We start from the raw sequence: 21,224 nt of genomic DNA on the forward strand, positions 1-21,224 counted from the left end.
AAATAAGAATGATATTATTAAGATAGGAAGACGACTGGCCTTGAAAAAGAGTCAGGATAAAATTGGAGGTTGGTAAGGTTAAACAGGAATGTGTTAGAATTGGGAAATACTGGGGGTAGGGAGATGTTAAGAGAATTTACAGCTGTATTTCCTCAATTTCAGAGATAAGGTAGATCCTATCTGTGTCTGAAAGAAAGAGTGGGATAAGCTGTGGAAAATGGCAAATATTTGGGATAATTACAAAATGACAAAGAAAAGAATGCAGAGAAAGTGTTAAGAGCCATGTGGATTAGACAAAATGGAAAAATTAATACAAAAAATATATTGGCCAGGTACAGTGGCTCACACCTGTAAGCCCAGCACCCAGCACTTTGGGAGGTTGAGGTGGGCAGATCACCAGAGGTCAGGAGTTTGAGACCAGCCTGGCCAACGTGGTGAAACTGTCTCTACTAAAAATATAAAAATGAGCCGGGCATGGTGGCGGGTGCCTATAATCCCAGCTACCCGGGAGGCTGAAGCAGGACAATCGCTTGAACCCAGGAGGCGGAGGTTGCAATGAGCTGAGATCACACCATTGCACTACAGCCTGCGCAACAAGAGTGAGACTTGGTCACAAACTAAATAAATAAATCAAGGTATCAACAGAAAAATCGGCAGAAGACCAAACTGATAATTCAAAAAAGGAAATACTACTAGTAAGCACAAATTAAAATAAGTAATTTTTTTTTTTTACTCTAAATAGTCAAATTGGTAACACTGGCAGATACCTACTTTTAAGGACCTCTAGGTAAGGTGACAGATACAAAGGCATGTACATAATTTCAATACAATAAAGGTGAGTGCAAGGATAGACATATGCCTAGAATACAACTAAGAAGAAGAGCCACTGGGAGTGTTAGAAAAGATAAGGGCCATAACAACTAGAAGAATGCCTCGGCCATGGCAGCTGTTCACTAAAAATTGTTGAATTTGTTGAATTACTGAGTGATAAAATACGAACCATACAGGAGGCAGTTTTATGTAATGGAAAGTAATATAAAGCAAAAAGACTCGGGTTTGAATTTGGGCTTTCCTACAAATAAGTAGTGCTATCTTGGAGCTTCTAAGAAGACTGTTTCCTCATCCATAAAACGAGAATACAAACTACTTTTCAAAGTTGCTATGAGGAATAAATAAGACAAGTAAGTTATATAAAAGAACCTAAATGATCATTTGAATAAGGAGGGGTAATCTGATTGTGACATGAATAGTTCAATGACCACCAACCCTCCCTCCCCTCATTGCTTCATGAGATCCCTTTTGAAGGGGCACACTGGGTTGAAAAAGACATTTCAAAGTTGTAGTAAAAAACCCTAGGTCCCTACCACCACAAGCGACAAAAGAAAAACAGTTTAGATGTCATGATGACTATGTTCTTAGTATAAATAGAAAATAAAACCAGAGGCAGATACATAAAAATTACAAAATAATTGAGTCAGGGTGTTACTTTTTTCTTTTTTGTTTTTCTCCAAACATTAGTTCTGATTACATTATTTAACAAATATATTTTTAAAATTGGACCTGATATATCAAGACAATTATAAATTATAGAAATGCCACACTGATAACAGACTAAACTCATCTGTTAAGAATTAACCAGCAGTAAAATAACAATATAGTTTAATCACTTGTTATTTGCCAGGTTTTAGCTTTCATATTACTAAATCTTTGATTCTCACAACAATTCTATCAGATAAGTAATAATATTAAGCCCATTTTGATGATGAGGGAATAGAGGCACAGAGTGGTTAAATAACTTGCCCAAGGTCACATAACTAGGAAATGGCAGAGCCTGGGTTCCACCCTTGCAATCTAGTTCCAAACCCGAGCTCATAAACATATTTAAGGCCTTCTGAAATGGCCAGGCTAGAGGTATCACTCTCCTAGTATCAGCTCATAGAGGCAACTATCATCTCTTGGTTAAAAGCTGCATCTTTGAGATCAAGCATCTTTGCATGTTCAGTCATTATAAGCTGCTGTAGCAATAGTTATTACTTCACATGTACAAGAGGGCTTCTCTAGCATACTATCATACACCTATTTCTACAGGCACTTGGGAGGCTTGATTGCATCCATGCTGACACACAGAACAGCAAGCTGATGCTACCTGCACTCACATGATTTATTATGTTAAAAAAAAAAAAAAAAAACAGAAATTTTCATTCTAAAGGATGATGCATAAATCATTTGTCCCTATGTTTATCATAAATATTCAGAGACCTCATATAAAACAATTTTTTTTAAAATTTACTTCAGTAAAAATTTTAAAAGCTTCCTTGGACCACAAGATATAAACGCTCAAGACAAAGCAAACGTAAGCCAAGGTTCTCATGAAGTCACATAAATAATAAAACTTTAGCATGCCCCATCCCGATCTTGGCCAAAATCAAATGCTTCAGGAAGATTCTTATTTCATTAGTGTTCACAGAGTATGAATAATACACATCTCCAAAAGGAATAAAAACAAGCAGAAATCCCTTGTAATTTTTATCCTACCTAATATTACTTGATTTCAGATGCTCCTCTGATTTCAAGTTTTCGGTCCTCATCTGGGACTTAAATGAAACGTTTTCTCCCACAATGACTATCTGCAAGAACATCCAATTTCTCATAAGGTAGAATGGTTTAAGACATTCTAGATAGAGGAGAGGAGGAAAATATGAGTTAACCCACAATAACAGAGAACCCTATGAAGAAAATTATTTTATCTTTATTTGAAATGACTTAATGTGAAAGGTAAAGGAAAAATGTCAAAGTCTTTTTTTTTTGTTTAATGTTTCTTAGAACAAACATTTAAAAATTTATATTTCTAACAGATTCTAGTTATAGACCAAAATGTTATTCTAATGTTCCTCACTGTCTGAAAACTGAGTGATCACTACAGGACAAACAGATACCAGTTACCAAGCAGGACTCTTTTAAGATCAGGGTGAGAATGCCCTGTAGAACACGGAAGCAGATGAACTCCTTACTGAAGAAAAAATATGTAAAACAAAACAATCATGTAAAAAATATGTAAAACAATTAAAACACAATTATAGGTAGTATGAATAATGCTAAGATCAGTTGAAACTGTCAGGTTTTTCAATTCTCATTTACTGTACAAATCTGGTCATTTTTATATCATAGATGCAGTGTTAAGGACTAAGTGTACTATGATGGAAAAAATCGATGTGATCCCTGCCATGGATTTAAAATCTAATGTAGAGACAGACCAACAAGGAAGGAGGCAGCAGCGGTTAAAAGCATGGCTTTGGGAGTCACACTTTCTGCACTCCAATGGTATGTCAGGTGTAAATCAAGTCACAAGAAAAATAGTACAATTTCTTGGGGACTTCAATTTAACTCAAAGATTTGGACAAAGTAAGTTATTATTATTGCTATTGATAATTGCTTACGTTTATAATTAGTATGTGCCAAATACAAAGCTAAATATCCTATATGCATGATATCATAAAATGGGAGTATAATATAGTAAGAATGTCTTATATTCAAACTGCCTAGGTTCAAACCAAGCTCTGCCACTTACTAGCTGTGTAACCTTAGGTGAATTACTTCTCTATGCCCCAGTTTTGCTAGAAATGAGATGGAGATAGTAAAATACCTACCTCATTGAGGTGTTTTGAGGATTAAATGAGGTAACAGAAGTAAAGCACTTAGGACTGTTCCTTGGTAAGTAAGCCCTCAAAAAATGTTGGCCATTATTGTCATTATCATTTTATAGTTATTACTCCTCCCAGCAATCCTAAAAGGTAAATGCTATTATTATCCTCAGTCTATAAATTAGGAACTTAAGAACTCACACTAATCAATTTTAAAATAGAACATTTTTCATAATTCTTCACAATAAAATATGTCTTAGGAGAAATTTCAAATATGTGGCAGGTCTGTGCAGACTTTGCTGCCATACTTCCAAAGCATGTATTCAATCTCCTGTGACTTTAGTTGCACTTTAGTGGAAAAGAATGAGAGAAAATATTTTATGATAAAACTCAAGTTCCTCAGCATAGCATAAAGTCCCACAGCTTTTCACTTTACACTTTATGATCCAGTAAACCTCAATTACTTTTAGTTTCTTGTTGTTTTGCCCCTCAGTATCCTTATTCATGCTTTTTCACTCATCCTAGAATACCCTCCCACTTCCCTCCTTGTCTGGTTAACCCATTCTTGTATTTTAAACTCAGCAACTCCTAAAAGCAAGTCTTAGTTTGGCTGAGTACTCCCAGTGCATCTTAATGTCCACATTTATTATTGGACTCACAGTACTACAATGAAGTTATTTGTGTACACATTTCCTTCACTAGAGACTGTCCTATTCAATCATGCATACGTAGCGCCTCACATAGTGCATGGCATACAAGTTGCTCAAATAAATTCAGGTTAATTTGGACTAAATAGTTTCTCAATAAAAGGTAAAGATCCTAAAAATTCAAGGTTTCTCAAACCTGACAATAGTTTTAAAAGTCTTCACCGAAAACAATCTGAAAGGTTTTTCATCTGAGAACCAGGAATAACATACTTTTTCTTAAGAACACCTACCATTTTATATAGTCAATCAGAGAAATACATAATCATTTACTTGGCTCTCTGAAATTCACATTTTGTTTTCATCGTAGTGGGATCTATATAATATATACAGAACATTAAATATTTCTGCAGAAATACAAAATCTAAAATTTCAAACAGAACATAAGCTCACAACCCAAATGAATGAAACAAGTAGGTTAAGCCATAAATAACAGGAAAGTTATTTCCCCTCATCTCAATTTTTACATTAAACGAGGTATGCCAAAACAATGCTTTCCAAAGCAATGAACCCAATGCTTTTTAAAAAATAGTCCTTTTTTGGCAACAACCCCTGTACCTTCTTGAAATAATAAACAGATTAAAATTAGTATATCAATATATAAATGGTCAGATAAGACCACCTTAGAAGACATAACAAAATAATCAGATGATTGCACATACAGATAAAAGGTTAACAGAATTCCAAACAAGAAGGATACCAAAATGAAAGCAAAAATATGAGTAGATACTAGAATTAAAAGTAGTGTTAAAGTAAGTAATAGCAGACTACATTTATTTGGAAATGGTAAGAATATGAAAAAACTGACAAAGGGACAACATTACAAGACAAAGTACAAGGAGTTAATGCGAAGAAAACAGGCTGTCAAGAGAACAAGACAAGCCACAGACTGGAAGAAAGTATGTGTAAAACATGCATTTCATAAATGACTTATCTGAAATATACAAAGAACTCTTGAACAATAAGAAAACAAGCAACTCGATTAAAAAATGAGCCAAGGCCGGGCGCGGTGGCTCAAGCCTGTAATCCCAGCACTTTGGGAGGCCGAGGCGGGCGGATCACGAGGTCAGGAGATCGAGACCATCCTGGCTAACATGGTGAAACCTCGTCTCTACTAAAAATACAAAAAACTAGCCGGGCGTGGTGGCGGGCGCCTGTAGTCCCAGCTACTCGGAGGCTGAGGCAGGAGAATGGCCTGAACCTGGGAGGCGGAGCTTGCAGTGAGCCGAGATCGCGCCACTGCACTCCAGCCTGGGTGACACAGCGCGAGACTCCGTCTCAAAAAAAAAAAAAAAAAAAAAAAAAAAAATGAGCCAAAACCTTAACAGACACCTCGCCAAGGAAGATATCAGATGGCAAATAAGCAGGTGAAAAGATGCTCCACATAGTCTTAGGGAAATGCAAGTTAAAACAATGATACACTACTACACTATTAGAATGGCCAAAATCCAGAACAATTACAAAACCAAATGCGAATGAGAATGTGGAGCATGGGGAACTCTCATCACTGCTATTGGGAACGCAAAACGGTACAGTCACTTTGGAAGACAGTTTAGTAGTTACTCACAAAGCTAAACATAATCTTACCATATGACCTCTTGGTATTTATTCAATTGAGCTGAAAACTGATGTCTACACAAAAACCTGCACATGAGTATCATATCGGTTTTATTTATAATCACTGAAAACTAATTTATCCATTCACCTACTGAAGCAACCAAGATATCCCTCAGTAGATGAAAGGATAAACAATCTGTGGTACATCCAGACAACAGATTATTATTTAGCACTAAAAAGAAATGAGCTATCAAACTATGAAAAGACATGAAGGAAACTTAAATGCATGTTACAATCTAAAATGACTATATACCATAGGATTCCAACCATATGACAGTCCGGAAAAGGCAAGAACTATGGAGGTAGTAAAAAGATCAGTGGTTACCAGGAGTTGGAAGGGAAGAGAGGGGGAATTAACAGGTGGACCAAAGAGGATTTTTAGGGCAGTGAAAATACTCTGTACTATATAACAGTGGATACATGTCATTACACACTGGTCCAAACCCACAGAGTGCACAACACCAAGAGTGAACTATAATGTAAAATGAACTTCAGGTGAATATGATGTGTCAATGTAAGTTCATCAATTATAACAAATGTACCACTCTGGTGGGGGACGCTGATAACAGGGGAGGCTATTCATGTGTGTGAGCAAGGGGTATATGGGAAATCTCTATTCCTTTCTCGCTATTTTTCTGTAAACCTAAAGCTGCTTTAAAGGAAAAAGAAAACAAGGTGTAACCATATCCTTTGACAGGTGACAGTGAACAAAAATCAGGTTGGAAAAAGAAATGGTGATTTTTGTTTTTTTTTTAACTCTACTGCCCAGGCTGGAGCACAGTGATGCAATCATGGCTTACTGCAGCCTCAACCTCCTGGGCTCCTGCTTTAGCCACCCAAGTAGCTGCAACTAGAGGCATGTGCCACCACAGCTGGCTAATTTTTGTATTTGTAGTAGAGACAGAGTTTTGTTATGTTGTCCAGGCTGATCTTGAACTCCTATGCTCAAGTGATCCTCCCGCCTCGGCCTCCCAAAGTGCTGGGATTACAGGTATGAGCCACTGCACAGCTGAAACAGTGCTTTATAAAATGTAAAGCTCCATAAAATTTTAGATCAGGAAGAAATAAAGTTCAACTTTCTAACTTGGTACAGGTAGATAATATGAAAGATGGACAAGTTAATTAACTCAACTAGCAACAATATTTAAGATACTGTCTGATTTAACTAAATAAAATATGCTATAAATTACTGTGGTACAAATAGTACATTCTCTACTTCCAGGTACTCTTTGAAATTGAAAAACAAAAGATACTCAAAAGTCAAACTTGATATTCTCACAAGAGCCATTATTTAGCCCATACTTCCAGATGACAATTTAATTATCTAGACAGTTCTTTTTCTTAATTATCTTCCTGAGTAAAGAAATGGGTGCTGTATAATAAAATAATCTGGCCAGGTGCGGTGGCTCACGCCTGTAATCCCAGCACTTTGGGAGGCCAAGGCAGGTGGGATCATGAGGTAAGGAGTGCGAGACCAGCCTGGCCAAGATGGTGAAACCCCCCTCTCTACTAAAAAAAAAACAAAAATTAGCCGGGTGCGGTGGCGGACACCTGTAATCCCAGCTATTCTGGAGGCTGAGGCAGGAGAATCGCTTGAACCGGGGAGGCGGAGGTTGCAGTGAGCTGAGATTGCGCCACTGCATCCAGCCTGGGCCACAGAGCAAGACTCCGTCTCCAAATAAATAAATAAATTAATTAAATAATTTAACAAATTAAACCAGATACAGATTATATAAAACCTGTGATCGATTATTAACTGCCTCCAATGAATCACACACTTCTTGGCATTTGCACCCCTGGAACTCCTACTGACCCTGGGTTTGGCCATGTGACTTACTTTGGCCAACTGGACTTCAGTAAATGTGACACCGAGACTTTTTAAGCACTGGCACATTTGGGCTTGCCCTTTTGGAACACCATTAAAACACTATGAAGCCGGGCGCGGTGGCTCAAGCCTGTAATCCCAGCACTTTGGGAGGCCGAGGCGGGTGGATCACGAGGTCAGGAGATCGAGACCATCCTGGCTAACATGGTGAAACCCCGTCTCTACTAAAAATACAAAAAACTAGCCGGGCGTGGTGGCGGGCGCCTGTAGTCCCAGCTACTCGGAGGCTGAGGCGGGAGAATGGCGTGAACCCGGGAGGTGGAGCTTGCAGTGAGCCGAGATCGCGCCACTGCACTCCAGCCTGGGCGACAGAGCGAGACTCCGTCTCAAAAAAAAAAAAAAAAAAAAAAAAAAACACTATGAAGCTGAGGATGACAGACTACTTGGGAAGAGAGACTCAGTTTTCTTAGCTATCACAGCCACTCCAGTTGAGGGCCCAGACATTTGAGCGAAGTTGTTTTGGACTATGCAGGTCAGACTTAACTTGATCTAGATGGTCTGAGATATGGGAAACTACCAAGCAAAATTTTTGGACATTTTAAGCAAAGGTATGACATGAATGTAATTAACTGGTAGTTTCCTAAAGAGTTTTGTTAAAGGGATCAGAGGAAAGAGTGGGAGAACAGATATCATTTGGAAGTCATCAGCATATAGATATTCGTTAAAGCCCATGAGATGGGATGACATTACCAAGGGAGTGTTAAGAGGCAGAAACTCCAATATTTAAGGGCCAGACTAAGCCTGTCCAACCCATGGCCCACAGACCACATGCAGCCCAGGACAGCTTTAACTGCGGCCCAACACAAATTCATAAACTTTCCTAAAACATTATGAGATTTTTTTGCAATTTTTTAAAGCTCATCAGCTATCATTAGTGTTAGCGTATTTTATGTGTGGCCCAAAACAATTATTTTTCCAATGTGACCCAGGGAAGGCAAAACACTGGACACTCCTGGCTAGACTGAGAAGGAAACAAATAGTAAACAGATGGAGAACCAGTGGCCAAAGAAGTAGGAAGTAAATTTGTTAAACAAAGTGCCCCAGAGGCCAAATAAAGAAAAAGCTTCAAGAAAAGAGGGCAGAATGAATAAATGCTCCTGAAGAATAAAGTAAAATGAGGCCTGAGAACTAATCACTGGATTTAGTAATGTGGAAGTCACCGAGGATCTTGTTATAAGAGGGGAGGAACTGAGGCTAAAATTGAATTTAGACAATACTGTCTGGGAAAAGAAAGAGGCAGCAGCTAGAGAGAGATGTGAGGGTCAAAACAGTTTTTAAGACGGAATATGTAACTTTTTTTTTATAGGATGGGATAAACAACAACACAGAAAAGATCCAATAGAGAAACATAATGGTTAAATACAGTCTCATGAGGGCCATAGGGACTTATTTAAATACTGCATATGTTTAAAAGGAAAAAAGTCCCTGAATGAAAGAATAAAAAGTTAATATATAGAGAAGGAAAGATAACTAATTTATTGGGGATCTACTAAATGACAAGTGAAGAACATAAGCCATCCTGGGTTTAGTTTTCATGACAACCTGAGATTATAACCATTTTTCCAATTTTATGATTAAAGAAACACCTAGAGATTTTAGGAAACTTGCCCAATGCCACAAAGATGGTAAGTGCTAGGACTAGAATTCAAATCCAGGTACAGTATCAGAATTCTGGAGCCTAACTTTTTCTGCTCATTATTTTACAATGCATGACAGACCTCAATTTTCAACAGTTCATATACTAAAAGCTAAAGTGTAAATATCTCATTGCTTATGATTTATTCAGTTTCTCTTTTTTTCTTTTTTGAGACAGGGTCTTGCTCGTCGCCTAGGCTGGAGTGCAGTGGCACAATCTGGGCTCACTGCAACCTCCGCCTCCTGGGTTCAAGCGATTCTCCTGCCTTAGCCTCCCGAGTAGCTGGGACTACAGGCAAGCTCCACCACGCTCGGCTAATTTTTGTATTTTCAGTAGAGACAGGGTTTCCTCATGTTTCCAGGCTAGTCTCGAAATCCTGACCTCATGATCCGCCCAACTGGGCCTCCCAAAGTGCTGGGATTACAGGTGTAAGCCACTGTGCTTGGCCCAGTTTGCCTTTTTGACCAGCGTACGACATACCCACATCCTATTTCCCTTAAATCCGAAAAAGAACTCGTCAAGAAATCCTCCTGGTTTTGTCTTCTAGTGTAAGTTCTTTCCAGGAGTTATCTCTCTAGTTGTTTTCTTCACTCTCTCTTCCTCCTCAACATAATGTAAAACAAAAATCCTAATTTTAGAAATTTTGTATTAATTAGACAATTATCAGAAAACAGGTTTACCGTATTTTCTCACATGAATTATACAGGAGAAATGAACATACAGACTTCGATGGCAATTGCAGGATCCAAATTTGATGAAAATTATAAGCCTATAAATCTAAGAGGCTCAACTGCAAGAATTTAAACACAAAAGAAAACCACACAAAGGCATTTTAATCAAACTGTTGAAAAACAATGTAATAAAAGGAGAGAAAATATATATATATTACATAAGAAGGAATAAAAATAAGAGGCTGGGCACGGTGGCTCACGCCTGTAATCCCAGCACTTTGGGAGGCCGAGGCAGGTGGATCACAAGGTCAGGAGTTCGAGACCAGCCTGGCCAACATAGTTAAACCCTGTCTCTACTAAAAATACAAAACTTAGCCAGGCATGGTGGCACGCGCCTGTAGTCTCAGTTGCTCAGGAGGTTGAGGCAGGAGAAACGCTTGAAATCGGGAGGCGAGTGTGAGCCAAGATAGCGCCACCGCACTCCAGCCTGGGCAACAGAGCAAAACACTATCTCAAAAACAAAAACAAAAACAAAAACAAAAGAACGATAGCTAAGTTCTTGCTAGAAAAAAGACAAGCCAGGAGACAACAGAATAACATCTTTAAAATACTAGGGAAAAAATGCCTATCTATATATAATTTTATATCCAGCAAAAATATTCTTTAAAATCAAAGGTGAAAAAAATACATTTTTTTAGACACATAAGAGCTGAGGAGGCCGGGCGCGGTGGCTCAAGCCTGTAATCCCAGCACTTTGGGAGGCCGAGACGGGCGGATCACGAGGTCAGGAGATCGAGACCATCCTGGCTAACACGGTGAAACCCCGTCTCTAGTAAAAAAATACAAAAAAATAGCCGGGCGAGGTGGCGGCGCCTGTGGTCCCAGCTACTCGGGAGGCTGAGGCAGGAGAATGGCGGGAACCCGGGAGGCGGAGCTTGCAGTGAGCCGAGATCCGGCCACTGCACTCCAGGCTGGGCGACAGAGCGAGACTCCGTCTCAAAAAAAAAAAAAAAAAAGAGCTGAGGAGATCTGATGCCAACAGATCAATACCATAAGGAATATTAAAAAGGAAACTCTTTGGGCTGGAAGAAAATGATACCAGATGGAAGCCTTGAACTAAACAAAGAGATGACAAGTGCCAGAAATAGTAAACATATGAGTAAATACAAAATAACTTTTTTCTTTGTTTTAAAACATATTTAAAAGTCAATTTATTAAGAAAAAAATAAACAAAAACCAAAAAAGCCCTCTATATTTTGAAACTTACATATAGAAGCTGTTTGACAACAGTAGTACAAACAAAAGGAAAGGAAAATGAAAGCACTACACTGTTGTAACATTTTATATTATACATAAAATTATATAAACGTGCATAATGTAACTACCAGAGCAACTAAAAAAAAAGACTAAGACAGTTCATAAAACAACAGAAGACATTAGGTAGGCATGGTGGCGTATGCCTGTACTCCCAGCTGCTCAGGAGGCTGAGGTGGGAGGACTGCTTGAGTCCAGGTGATTGAGACTGCAGTGAGCCGTGATGGCGTCACTGCACTGCAGCCTGGGCAACAAAGCAAGACCCCGTTTTTGGCCGGGCGCGGTGGCTCAAGCCTGTAATCCCAGCACTTTGGGAGGCCGAGACGGGCGGATCACAAGGTCAGGAGATCGAGACCATCCTGGCTAACACGGCGAAACCCCGTCTCTACTAAAAACACAAAAAATTAGCCGGGCGAGGTGGCGGCGCCTGTGGTCCCAGCTACTCGGGAGGCTGAGGCAGGAGAATAGCGGGAACCCGGGAGGCGGAGCTTGCAGTGAGCTGAGATCTGGCCACTGCACTCCAGCCTGGGCGACAGAGAGAGACTCCGTCTCAAAAAAAAAAAAAAAAAAAAGACCCCGTTTCAAACAAATGAAAAAGAAAATACAAAAACAGAAACAGAGAAAAGAGAAATAGATAAATCTGTAATTATTTGGAGATTTCAAAACTCTCTCAATAACTAACAAAAAGTAGGCAGAAAACCACTAAGGTGGCCGGGTGTGATGGCTCACGCCTGCCAAGCACTCTGGGAGGCCAAGGCGGGCGGATCACCTGAGGTCAGGCATTTGAGAACAGCCTGGCCAACAGCGAAACCCCGTCTCTACTCAAAATACAAAAATTAGCCAGGTTGGTGGTGTGTGCCTATAGTCCCAGGTACTTGGGAGGCTGAGGCACAAGAATCGCTTGAACCTGGGCAGCAGAGGTTGCAATCAGCCAAGATCGTGCCACTGCACTCCAGCCTGGGTGACAGAGCCAGACTCCGTCTCAATAAAAAACAAACAAACAAACAAACAAAACCAGTAAGGTTAGACCAACACTAAGGTTATAACCCAACAGATCCCACTGGTATTTACAGCACATTTTACCCAACAAAAGAATACACCTTCTTTATAAGTGCACATGGCACATTCACCATGATAGAACATATGCTGAACCACAAAACAAATCTCAGAAGTTTAAAAGAATTAAAGTCACAGAACTACAAATTAAAAAAAAAAAAAGATAAACAACTAGAATTGGTTGTCTAAGTTGACGAATAAAGTTCTCTAATTCCTCAAATATTTGGAAATGAATCAAACACTTCTAAATATTTGTAGGTTGCCGGGTATGGTGGCTCACACCTGTAATCTCAACACTTTGGGAGGCTGAGGCCAGAGGATTGCTTGAGGCTGTTTGAGACCAACCTGGGCAATATAGTAAGACCCTATCTTTACAAAAAAGTTTGTAAAAATTAGCCAGGAACAGTGGCAGTGCATTCCTGTAGTCCTAGCTACACAGGAGGCTGAGACGGGAGGATCACTTGAGCCTAAGAGTTTGAAGTCGCAGTGAACTATGATTGTACCACTGTACAATACCTAGGCAACAGAGAGATCTTGTCTCTAAAAACAAATAAAAAGTAAATAATCACAGGTCAAAAAATAAATCACAGGAGAAATCAGAAAATATTTTAAGCCAAATGAAAATGGAAACATATATAACGTGTCGGATGCAATAAAAGCAGTGCTTAGGGAGGTATTTATAGCTTTATATGCTTATGTTAAAATAGATCTAAAAGCCTTGATCTAAGCATCTACCTAAGCATCTAAGAAGCTATTAAAAAAAAGAACAGCATATTAAATCCAAATAAAGTAGAAGGAAGAAATAGTAAAGAGCAGAAAACAGACACAGAAAATAAGTGAAAGCCAAAAGCTGACTCTTCAGAAGGATTTATATAATTCTCCCCAAACTGAACTATAGTTATAATACAATTGCAATCAGAACCCAAGCAGATTGTTTTTGTTAGAAACTGGCAGGCTATTTTAAAATTTATCTGGAAATGTAAAAACCTAGAATAGCTAAAACAATTCTCAAAAAAATAGAGAACTTAGATTACCTGATTTCAAAACTTACTAGACAGCTGTGGTCACCAAGACAGTACAGTAGTAAAAGGACAGACATGCAGACAAACAGGACAGAACAGAGGTCAGAAACAGGCTCACCTATTTCTACATTTATATATATATGTGTATGTGTGTGTGTTTACATGTATAGCCAATATATTTTTGACAAAGGTATCAAAGTAATTTAATGGGAATAACAATATTCTCAACAAATGATGCTGGAACAACTGGATGAAAATTTTAAAACCAGAAAAAAATTAACCTCAAACAATACACAACATTGCACAAAAATTAATCCAAAATGGATCACAGACTTAAACTATTTCTAGAAGAAAACTAAGGAGTAAATTTTTACCGTCTGATATGGTATGACTGTTTGTGCCTCCTCCTCCAAAATTCATGTTAAATCTTAATCCCCAATAAGATGCCTAGGAGGTGATCAAGACTATGAGGACTCTGCCTTCATGGATGAGATCAGTGCCATATGAAAAGGCTGGAGAGAATCAGGTAGGGCCATTTTTGCCCCTCCATCCCTTCTGCCATAAGTGGACGCAGCATTTGTACTCCGTAGAGAAGGCAGCAACAAGGTGCCATCTTGGAAGCAGAGACTGGGCCCTTGCCAGGCACCGAACCTGCTGGCACCATAATACTGGGCTTCCCAGCATCTGGATCTGTGAGAAATAGATTTATGTTGCTTCTAAATTACCTAGTCTTAGGTATTTTATTATAGCAGCACAAATTGATCAAGATACCAAACCAGGATAAAGAATTCTTAAATAAAATTCAATAAAATAAAAAACCTAATAAACTAGATTCATCAATATTTAAAACTTATGCTCTTCAAAAAACCGAAAAGACAAGCCACGGACTAGGAGAGAGAGAGAGAGAGATATGTATATAGTCACATATATATGTACCCAAGTGTATATATATGTGCATGTATGTGTGTAACATTGTATACACACACACACATTTATATCCCAAAATACATACATGCAAACCAAGAGAAATGAAAACACATGTAAACAAAAAGACTTTTACAGAATGTTCCTAGCTTTATTCATAATAGCAAAAAATTAGAAACAACCTAAAGGTTCATCAAAAGCTGAATGGACAATAATAATATTCTTTTATTCACACAAAAGAATATTATTCAGCAGTAAACAAAGAAAGGAACTATTAATGTATACAACAATGTGGATTAATCGCTTGGCATGTTTTATGCCAACAGAATACAGGCATAAAAGAATGCATTCCATCACTCCACTTCAGAAGTTCTGGGACACGCAAACAAAATTAATATTGATAAAAATCTAGAGTAATGATTGCCTGAGGCACAGAGGGTTAACCAGAGTTAAGAATGACTGCAAGGGGTCTAAAAGCACTTTGAGGCTGGGCATTGCGGCTCACGCCTGTAATCCCAGCACTCTGAGGTCAGGAGTTTGAGAACAGCCTGGCCAACATGGCGAAACCCCAACTCTACTAAAAATCAGCCAGGCATGATGGTGCATGCTTGTAATCCCAGCTACTCAGGAGGCTAAGGCAGGAGAATTGCTTCAACCTGGGAGGCGGAGGTTGCAGTGCACCAAGATTGCACCACTGCACTCCAACCTGAGCGACAGAGTGAGACTCAATCTCAAATTAAATACATAAATAAAAGCACTTTGGGGGGATTTGGAAAGTACTTAATCAGGGTGATGGTTATAGGGGCATATGTTTGTCAAAATTGTTAACTACACATTTAAAATAAATATATTTTATAACAGAGAATTTGATTAAAAGTGTATGTATCTGTATATGCATAAAACGCATATTCTATATTGATAAAAAGACTAGAAGGTAGGTATTAGTAGTGGTGGCAATTTAATGTTACCAAATTTTTTAATCTTGATGTTTTTATTTTATTCAATGCAGATACACATTTATAATAGAGTTATTAAAATATCAGTCTCCTATAAGCCAATTTTAAAATATTTTATACTTAAAATGCTTTCTGCATAGAAAATGTGCATAGGTAAGGCTAAAATAATTTCTACAAAATAAATGCCCTTTTATATTGTCTGTCGAAGCCCAAAACATAAAATATACTCCAGTCCTTCCAACCTAAGTTTGCATCCATCCTGCTTTTGTCATCAAGCATCTATCTTTCTCCTCGTCTTTGAACTTTATGAAAAGACAATATATATATATAGCTACTAGCTTTACTTTCTGATTACCTAAGTCATCTCTAAACTTGCAATTAGGGTCTTTTAACATTGTAGCAAATTTGCTCAAGTGTTACCAATGACTTTTCCTGACCAATCTAAGAGCTTTTTCTCAGTCCCTGTATTTCCTGAACTCTTACTACTCAATACTATACTTTATCAGTGTTTTTTCAAACACTAGCCCTGGATCACCCAGATTGCTGGACCACATTGCAAGAGGCTCTGATTCAGCGGGTCTGAGATGGGGTTCAAAAATTTGTGTTTCTAGTAAGTTCCCAGGTGATGCTGATGATGCTCATCTGGAGACCACATTTTGCAAACTATTGCATTATAGCAATCCCTTCATTAAAACTTTTCTACTCAGTCTTTCCTAGTCCCTCTCACGTTTTTGATAGGTCATTTCTTCTTTTTTCTTTCTCCTTCCACCTATATAGGTAGAGTAAAAAGTCACTGAGAATTGAAGTTGATCTTTATTACCATCTGGTACTTGTTCCCTAAGAAGCTGGCCCTAATGCCCTTATACTTCTATAATTCATACTTCCCAGCTTGTAGATTCAAGTCTCACCATTATTAAAGACAATACAAAGTAAATAATTCCAACCCAGTTCACACCATGGTCCTATTCCAATTGCCTATCTGGCATCTCACCATAGATATTCATGAAATATTCCCTTCAGTACCCATACTTTTATTCCTCATTTCCATTAACAGTGCTACTATTTCTCTATGGTCAACATCAACATCATCAATGAATCTCTCTGTCACTCATTCTTCACATCTAACCATCCTTAGGGAGGTGAGGTCCCAGCCCAAGCTGTAGGACCTAGGAGTTAGATGTACAACAGCCCAAGCTGTAGGACCTAGGAGTTAGATGTACAACAGCCAGAGCACCCTGTAACCAACTCTCAAAGAAACTACACTTGCCCTTCACAAAGTTATTCCACCTGTGCCCCCTTGCCCAGCCCAAGCAGAAAGATCTGACAAGAACCTGAGAATGAGGACCAGACTGGGGCAAAGCAGCTAGCTTTTTAGTGTCTTATTATTTAACACAGTACTTAGCACCTTAAGTATTTTATATTGGATTGAGTAGAATTAAATAAAATTCAAGCCCTGTCTAACTCTGTTGTTTGAACTTTTTATTTTTGAGCTTCACTTTACTGTATGAAAAGTGAGGGTTAATTATGCTTATTTTGCAGGATTCTGTCAGTGAAAACATGTAACACATGTGAAAGAATGTAACACATGTGAAAGATACTGTGAACACTCATGTACTGTATCAGAAGGAAAAATAATTAGGGTTAAAAAGAAAAAAACCTTGGCCGGGCATGGTGGCTCAAGCCTGTAATCCCAGCACTTTGGGAGGCCAACGTGGGTGGACCACCTGAGGTCAGGAGTTCGAGACCAGTCTGGCCAACACAGCACAACCTCCTCTCTACTAAAAATGCAAAAATTAGCTGGGCGTGGTGGCGGATGCCTGTAATCCCAGCTACTCAGGAGGCTGAGGCAGGAGAGTCACTTGAACCTGGGAGGCAGAGGTTGCAGTGAGCTGAGACTGTGCCACTGCACTCCAGCCTGGGTGACAGAGTGAGATCCTGTCTTTAAAAAAAAAAAAAAAAAAAGTCTTATAAACATTTTATTTTTCCTGGATTGACTCTTGCACAGTAAACATGCTACACTATGGGTATAGAACTGAGCTGTCCAAAATGGTAGTCACTAGCCACATGAGCACTTGACACATGGTTAGTGCAACTGAGAAACTAGAGCTTAAATTTCATTCTATTTAAAGGGCCACATGTGGCCAGTGGCTACCACACAGGACAGCACAGTTATATATCAATACCACTGTTACTGATAACCTGCTGGAGTGAAAGAGAAAAACCACAAAACCTACTCACCTTCCTCTATCAACTATTTTCATGTCACCATTTGAAAGGCAAAAGTACAGTCGATAGCAATTTTTGGTGAACAGATGAAAAACACACTAAGTGAAAAGCCTTCAAATAACAGAGCTGGCTTCCTATCAGTTAGGGTCTCAAGAGAAATAGTACTGATTTATGTTAGGGTACTGGCATATGAACACGGTTTTACACTCTCGCTCTGCCTAGCACCAACAGAAACAGAAACGGGCTGGGTGCGGTGGCTCACGCCTGTAATCCCAGCACTTTGGGAGGCCAAGGCGGGCAGATCACGAGGTCAGGAGATCGAGACTATCCTGGCTAACACGGTGAAACCCCGTCTCTACTAAAAAATACAAAAAATTAGCCAGGCGTGGTGGCGGGCACCTGTAGTCCCAGCTACTCGGGAGGCTGAGGCAGGAGAATGGCATGAACCCAGGAGGCAGAGCTTGCAGTGAGCTGAGATCGTGCCACTGCACTCCAGCCTGCACCACAGAGCAAGACTCCATCTCAAAAAAAAGAAACAGAAATGTATGTCATCCAACTGTGTATCTCTGGTACAGTTTGTCAAATGAATAGAATCCTTATACCAATGACTCTCAACTGTACTTATATGTTCTCTCTGGTTGGTATTCCTTTTAGAAGCCCAGCATCTGAATTTTTTCTTCCTATTTTTGAGAAATCCCCACAATTTACAAAGCAGAACCTGCTTCCCATTATATATTTACCAGCTTCACTTGCAGCTAGTAGCTAGTGTACAGATACATAATTCAGGCTCCGTCAATAAACACACCAACCCCACATTTAAGTGTGAACTAATGAGAAAAAGTGGGAACTGTGGCTAATAAATTCTGGATAGTGGCAGCAACCACATCCCATTTCCAATAGGGCCAGCATGAGTGGTGTTAGGGTCAGGGATGCAAAGTAACTGACACAATCAAGGTTCTGCAAGGTGTCTTCACAGGCTGAGTTCTATGATGTGATTTGAGGCACTGCTCCAGGCTGCATAGCTGTTGTGGAAAGCAGAATAATGGCTCCCCAGAAATGTCCACATCCTAATCCCAGAACCTCTGAATTTTACCTACAAAAGGGGTTTTTCAGGTGTGATTAGTTAAGGATTTTGAGAAAGGGAGAGTGTATTGAATTATCTGGGTGTGTCCAATGTGATGACAAGGATCTTTCTAAGTGAAAGAGAGGCAGGAGAGTCAGAGAAAGAGAGTGATGAGGAAGTAGAAGGTAGAGTAATGTGACTACTGGCTTTGAAGATGGAAGGGGGCCATGAGCCAAGGAATGTGGGCAGTCTGAAAAGCTGGAAAAGGCAAGAAAAGGATTTTCCTCCTAGACACACTCTAGAAGCAATGGCACCTTGATTTTAGCCTGGTAGGACCCGTTTTGGACCTCTGACCTCCAGAACTGTTGTGTGTTTTAATTCCACCATTGTGGTAGTAATTTGTTAGAGTAGCAAAAGGAAACGAATACAGCTATTCCTACATCTCCAGCCCTTTCACTGCTTAAGTGAGCCAGTGTTTTTTCTGTTCCTTGCAACTAAAACTCTAATAAACTCTTGTATTCTTCAATCCTTACATCTACAGTGTGTTAGCATTTCTTTAAAAAGACAGTGACCAGCCTGGGCAACCTGGAGAGACCCACCTCTATGAAGAAAAAAATTCAACAATTAGCTGGGTGTGGTAGTATGCGCCTGTAGTCCTAGCTACTCAGGAGGCTGAGGTGGGAGGATCGTTTGAGCCTGGGAGATAGCGGTTGCTGTGACTACATGACTGGAGTCCAGCCTGGGTGACACAGTGAGACCCTGTCTCAGGAAAAAAAAAAAAAAAAAAAGGCCTGGCGTGGTGGCTCACACCTGTAATCCCAGCACTTTGGGAGGCTGACGTGGGTGGATCACAAGGTCAGGAGTTCGAGACCAGCCTGAACAACGCTCTTTAGTAGAGACAACCCATCTCTACTAAAAACACAAAAATTGGCCAGGCGCGGTGGCGGGCGCCTGTAATCCCAGCTACTCAGCAGGCTGAGGCAGGAGAATCGCTTGAACCCAGGAGGCGGAGGCTGCAGTGAGCCAAGATGGCGCCATTGAACTCTAGCTTGGGTGACAGGGTGAGACTCCGTCTCAAAAAAAAAAAAAGGCCTGTGACACAGTTTATACAGTTTTTGCTTCTTTTCATTGCTTAAATCAAGTGTGCTTGGTTTTGTTTATGTAACAATGAAGAATAGTACGAATTATTCAGACTCTACCATTCCTTGAAGACTGAGATATGTCAATTACTCTGAGAAATTCACGTAATTAAAAATGTTTGCAGTAACTGCAATCTCATATATTATTAGACATATTAGACAACATTTACTGGGTGTCAATATGGTTCTAAGGTTGTCCCAAAATAATTAAGAGAAAGCCCTCCTCTTAAATAACATGAGAACAAAATGGTATACACACAAAAGGGGAGAAACATCTAGTCATTTACCTGAGAAAATTCTAAGATGATCCAAAGAAAGACTTTCTGGAAGATGGAACTTTTCAAAAGCAATGTAAAGTCACATGAAAGAAAGAAATTAAGACTGAGAAGTAAAGGAAAGCTCTCCCTTTTCCTAGTTAACCACAGTCCTGCTGTCTCAATTTCAGGTAACAATAAATTTCTGAGGGAAAACATTAAATTCAAAGATATCAGATCACATAAAAAGTATAGTTTTAGTAATCTGTTACTTTTTAAAAGTTACACTGAATTTTCCTTTAGAAGCAAATTATCTAAGACTTAAAGTTTATACACGCAAAATTATAATCCTTAGTGTCAGAAGCTGGCATCTAAACATCTCTATGTAATAACTTTACCAAATCAATGAGGAAAATGGAATCCAAATCTTCTGCAGTGAAGTTATCCACAAAACCTGGCAAGTCATTCTCTACGTGTACTATTAGCCCTGATAGGTCAAAGTTATTTTCCCCCAAAATAGCCAGTTCTCAATATTCCCAAGTGTTCTAGGAAATAAGACTGTATGTAAGTAGTGATACTAACTAAAGACAAAACCTTCAGAAAGAATAGCTATAATAAGGGAGGAACAGCAGGTCAACTAGTCAGTAACATAAATCAAAGCTTATCTTATCTCCCCTCAGTAAGTTTTTTGGCAAAACTACCCGGCCCACTTCCCGCTTATTATCTACAAAGAAAAAGTGCGTTCGGAAGGTTGACATTGTTGAGAAAAGCGTTCAGATTATACATGTTTATAATTGTATACATTACATTGTTTTATATAAACAAAATAAAAATAAAATAAAAACAAAATCATATAATCCTAAGCAAATAAGAGTATAAAACTATATAGATACAGATAGACTCAGCCTGATATCTAGGTTCAAAATCCAGCTCTGCCACTTTCTGCATGTATGTCTCCTACGCCTGTTTGCCCAGCTGTGAAACAGAGCAACAGTAGTATACATCTACTATTCAGAGTTAATAAACACACAATATTTGGATTAGTGTCTGGGACAACATAAAATTGCTGGCAATTACTATTATCAATCACGTCAAAAGAACAAACAGCCTCTCTGT

The 21,224-nt window shown here is 39.1% G+C and overlaps 1 protein-coding gene across 28 annotated transcripts in view; it reads right to left on the minus strand.

Moving 5' to 3' along the window:
- SMG7 (SMG7 nonsense mediated mRNA decay factor) overlaps positions 1-21,224 on the minus strand; it is an 88,641-nt gene that overhangs the window by 55,795 nt on the left and 11,622 nt on the right. For 10 of the 28 annotated variants that reach the window (XM_017951416.3, XM_017951410.3, XM_017951407.3 and 7 more), the window contains 2 exons: positions 3,648-3,784; positions 2,536-2,674 (listed from right to left, as the gene is read on the minus strand). The exons of 6 other annotated variants lie outside the window; for them this stretch is intronic. In XM_017951416.3, the coding sequence (XP_017806905.1) occupies positions 2,536-2,651 (116 nt within the window). In that variant the 5' untranslated portion in view covers positions 2,652-2,674; positions 3,648-3,784. Of the gene's footprint in view, positions 1-2,535; positions 2,675-3,647; positions 5,362-13,920; positions 14,505-21,224 lie in introns of those variants that run through there. 12 more of the 28 variants (XM_017951425.3, XM_031657765.1, XM_021929611.2 and 9 more) reach the window with 3 other exon arrangements.

The sequence above is a fragment of the Papio anubis genome, chromosome 1 (genome assembly GCF_008728515.1).
Source record: "Papio anubis isolate 15944 chromosome 1, Panubis1.0, whole genome shotgun sequence".
NCBI classification, from domain to species: Eukaryota; Metazoa; Chordata; class Mammalia; order Primates; family Cercopithecidae; genus Papio; species Papio anubis.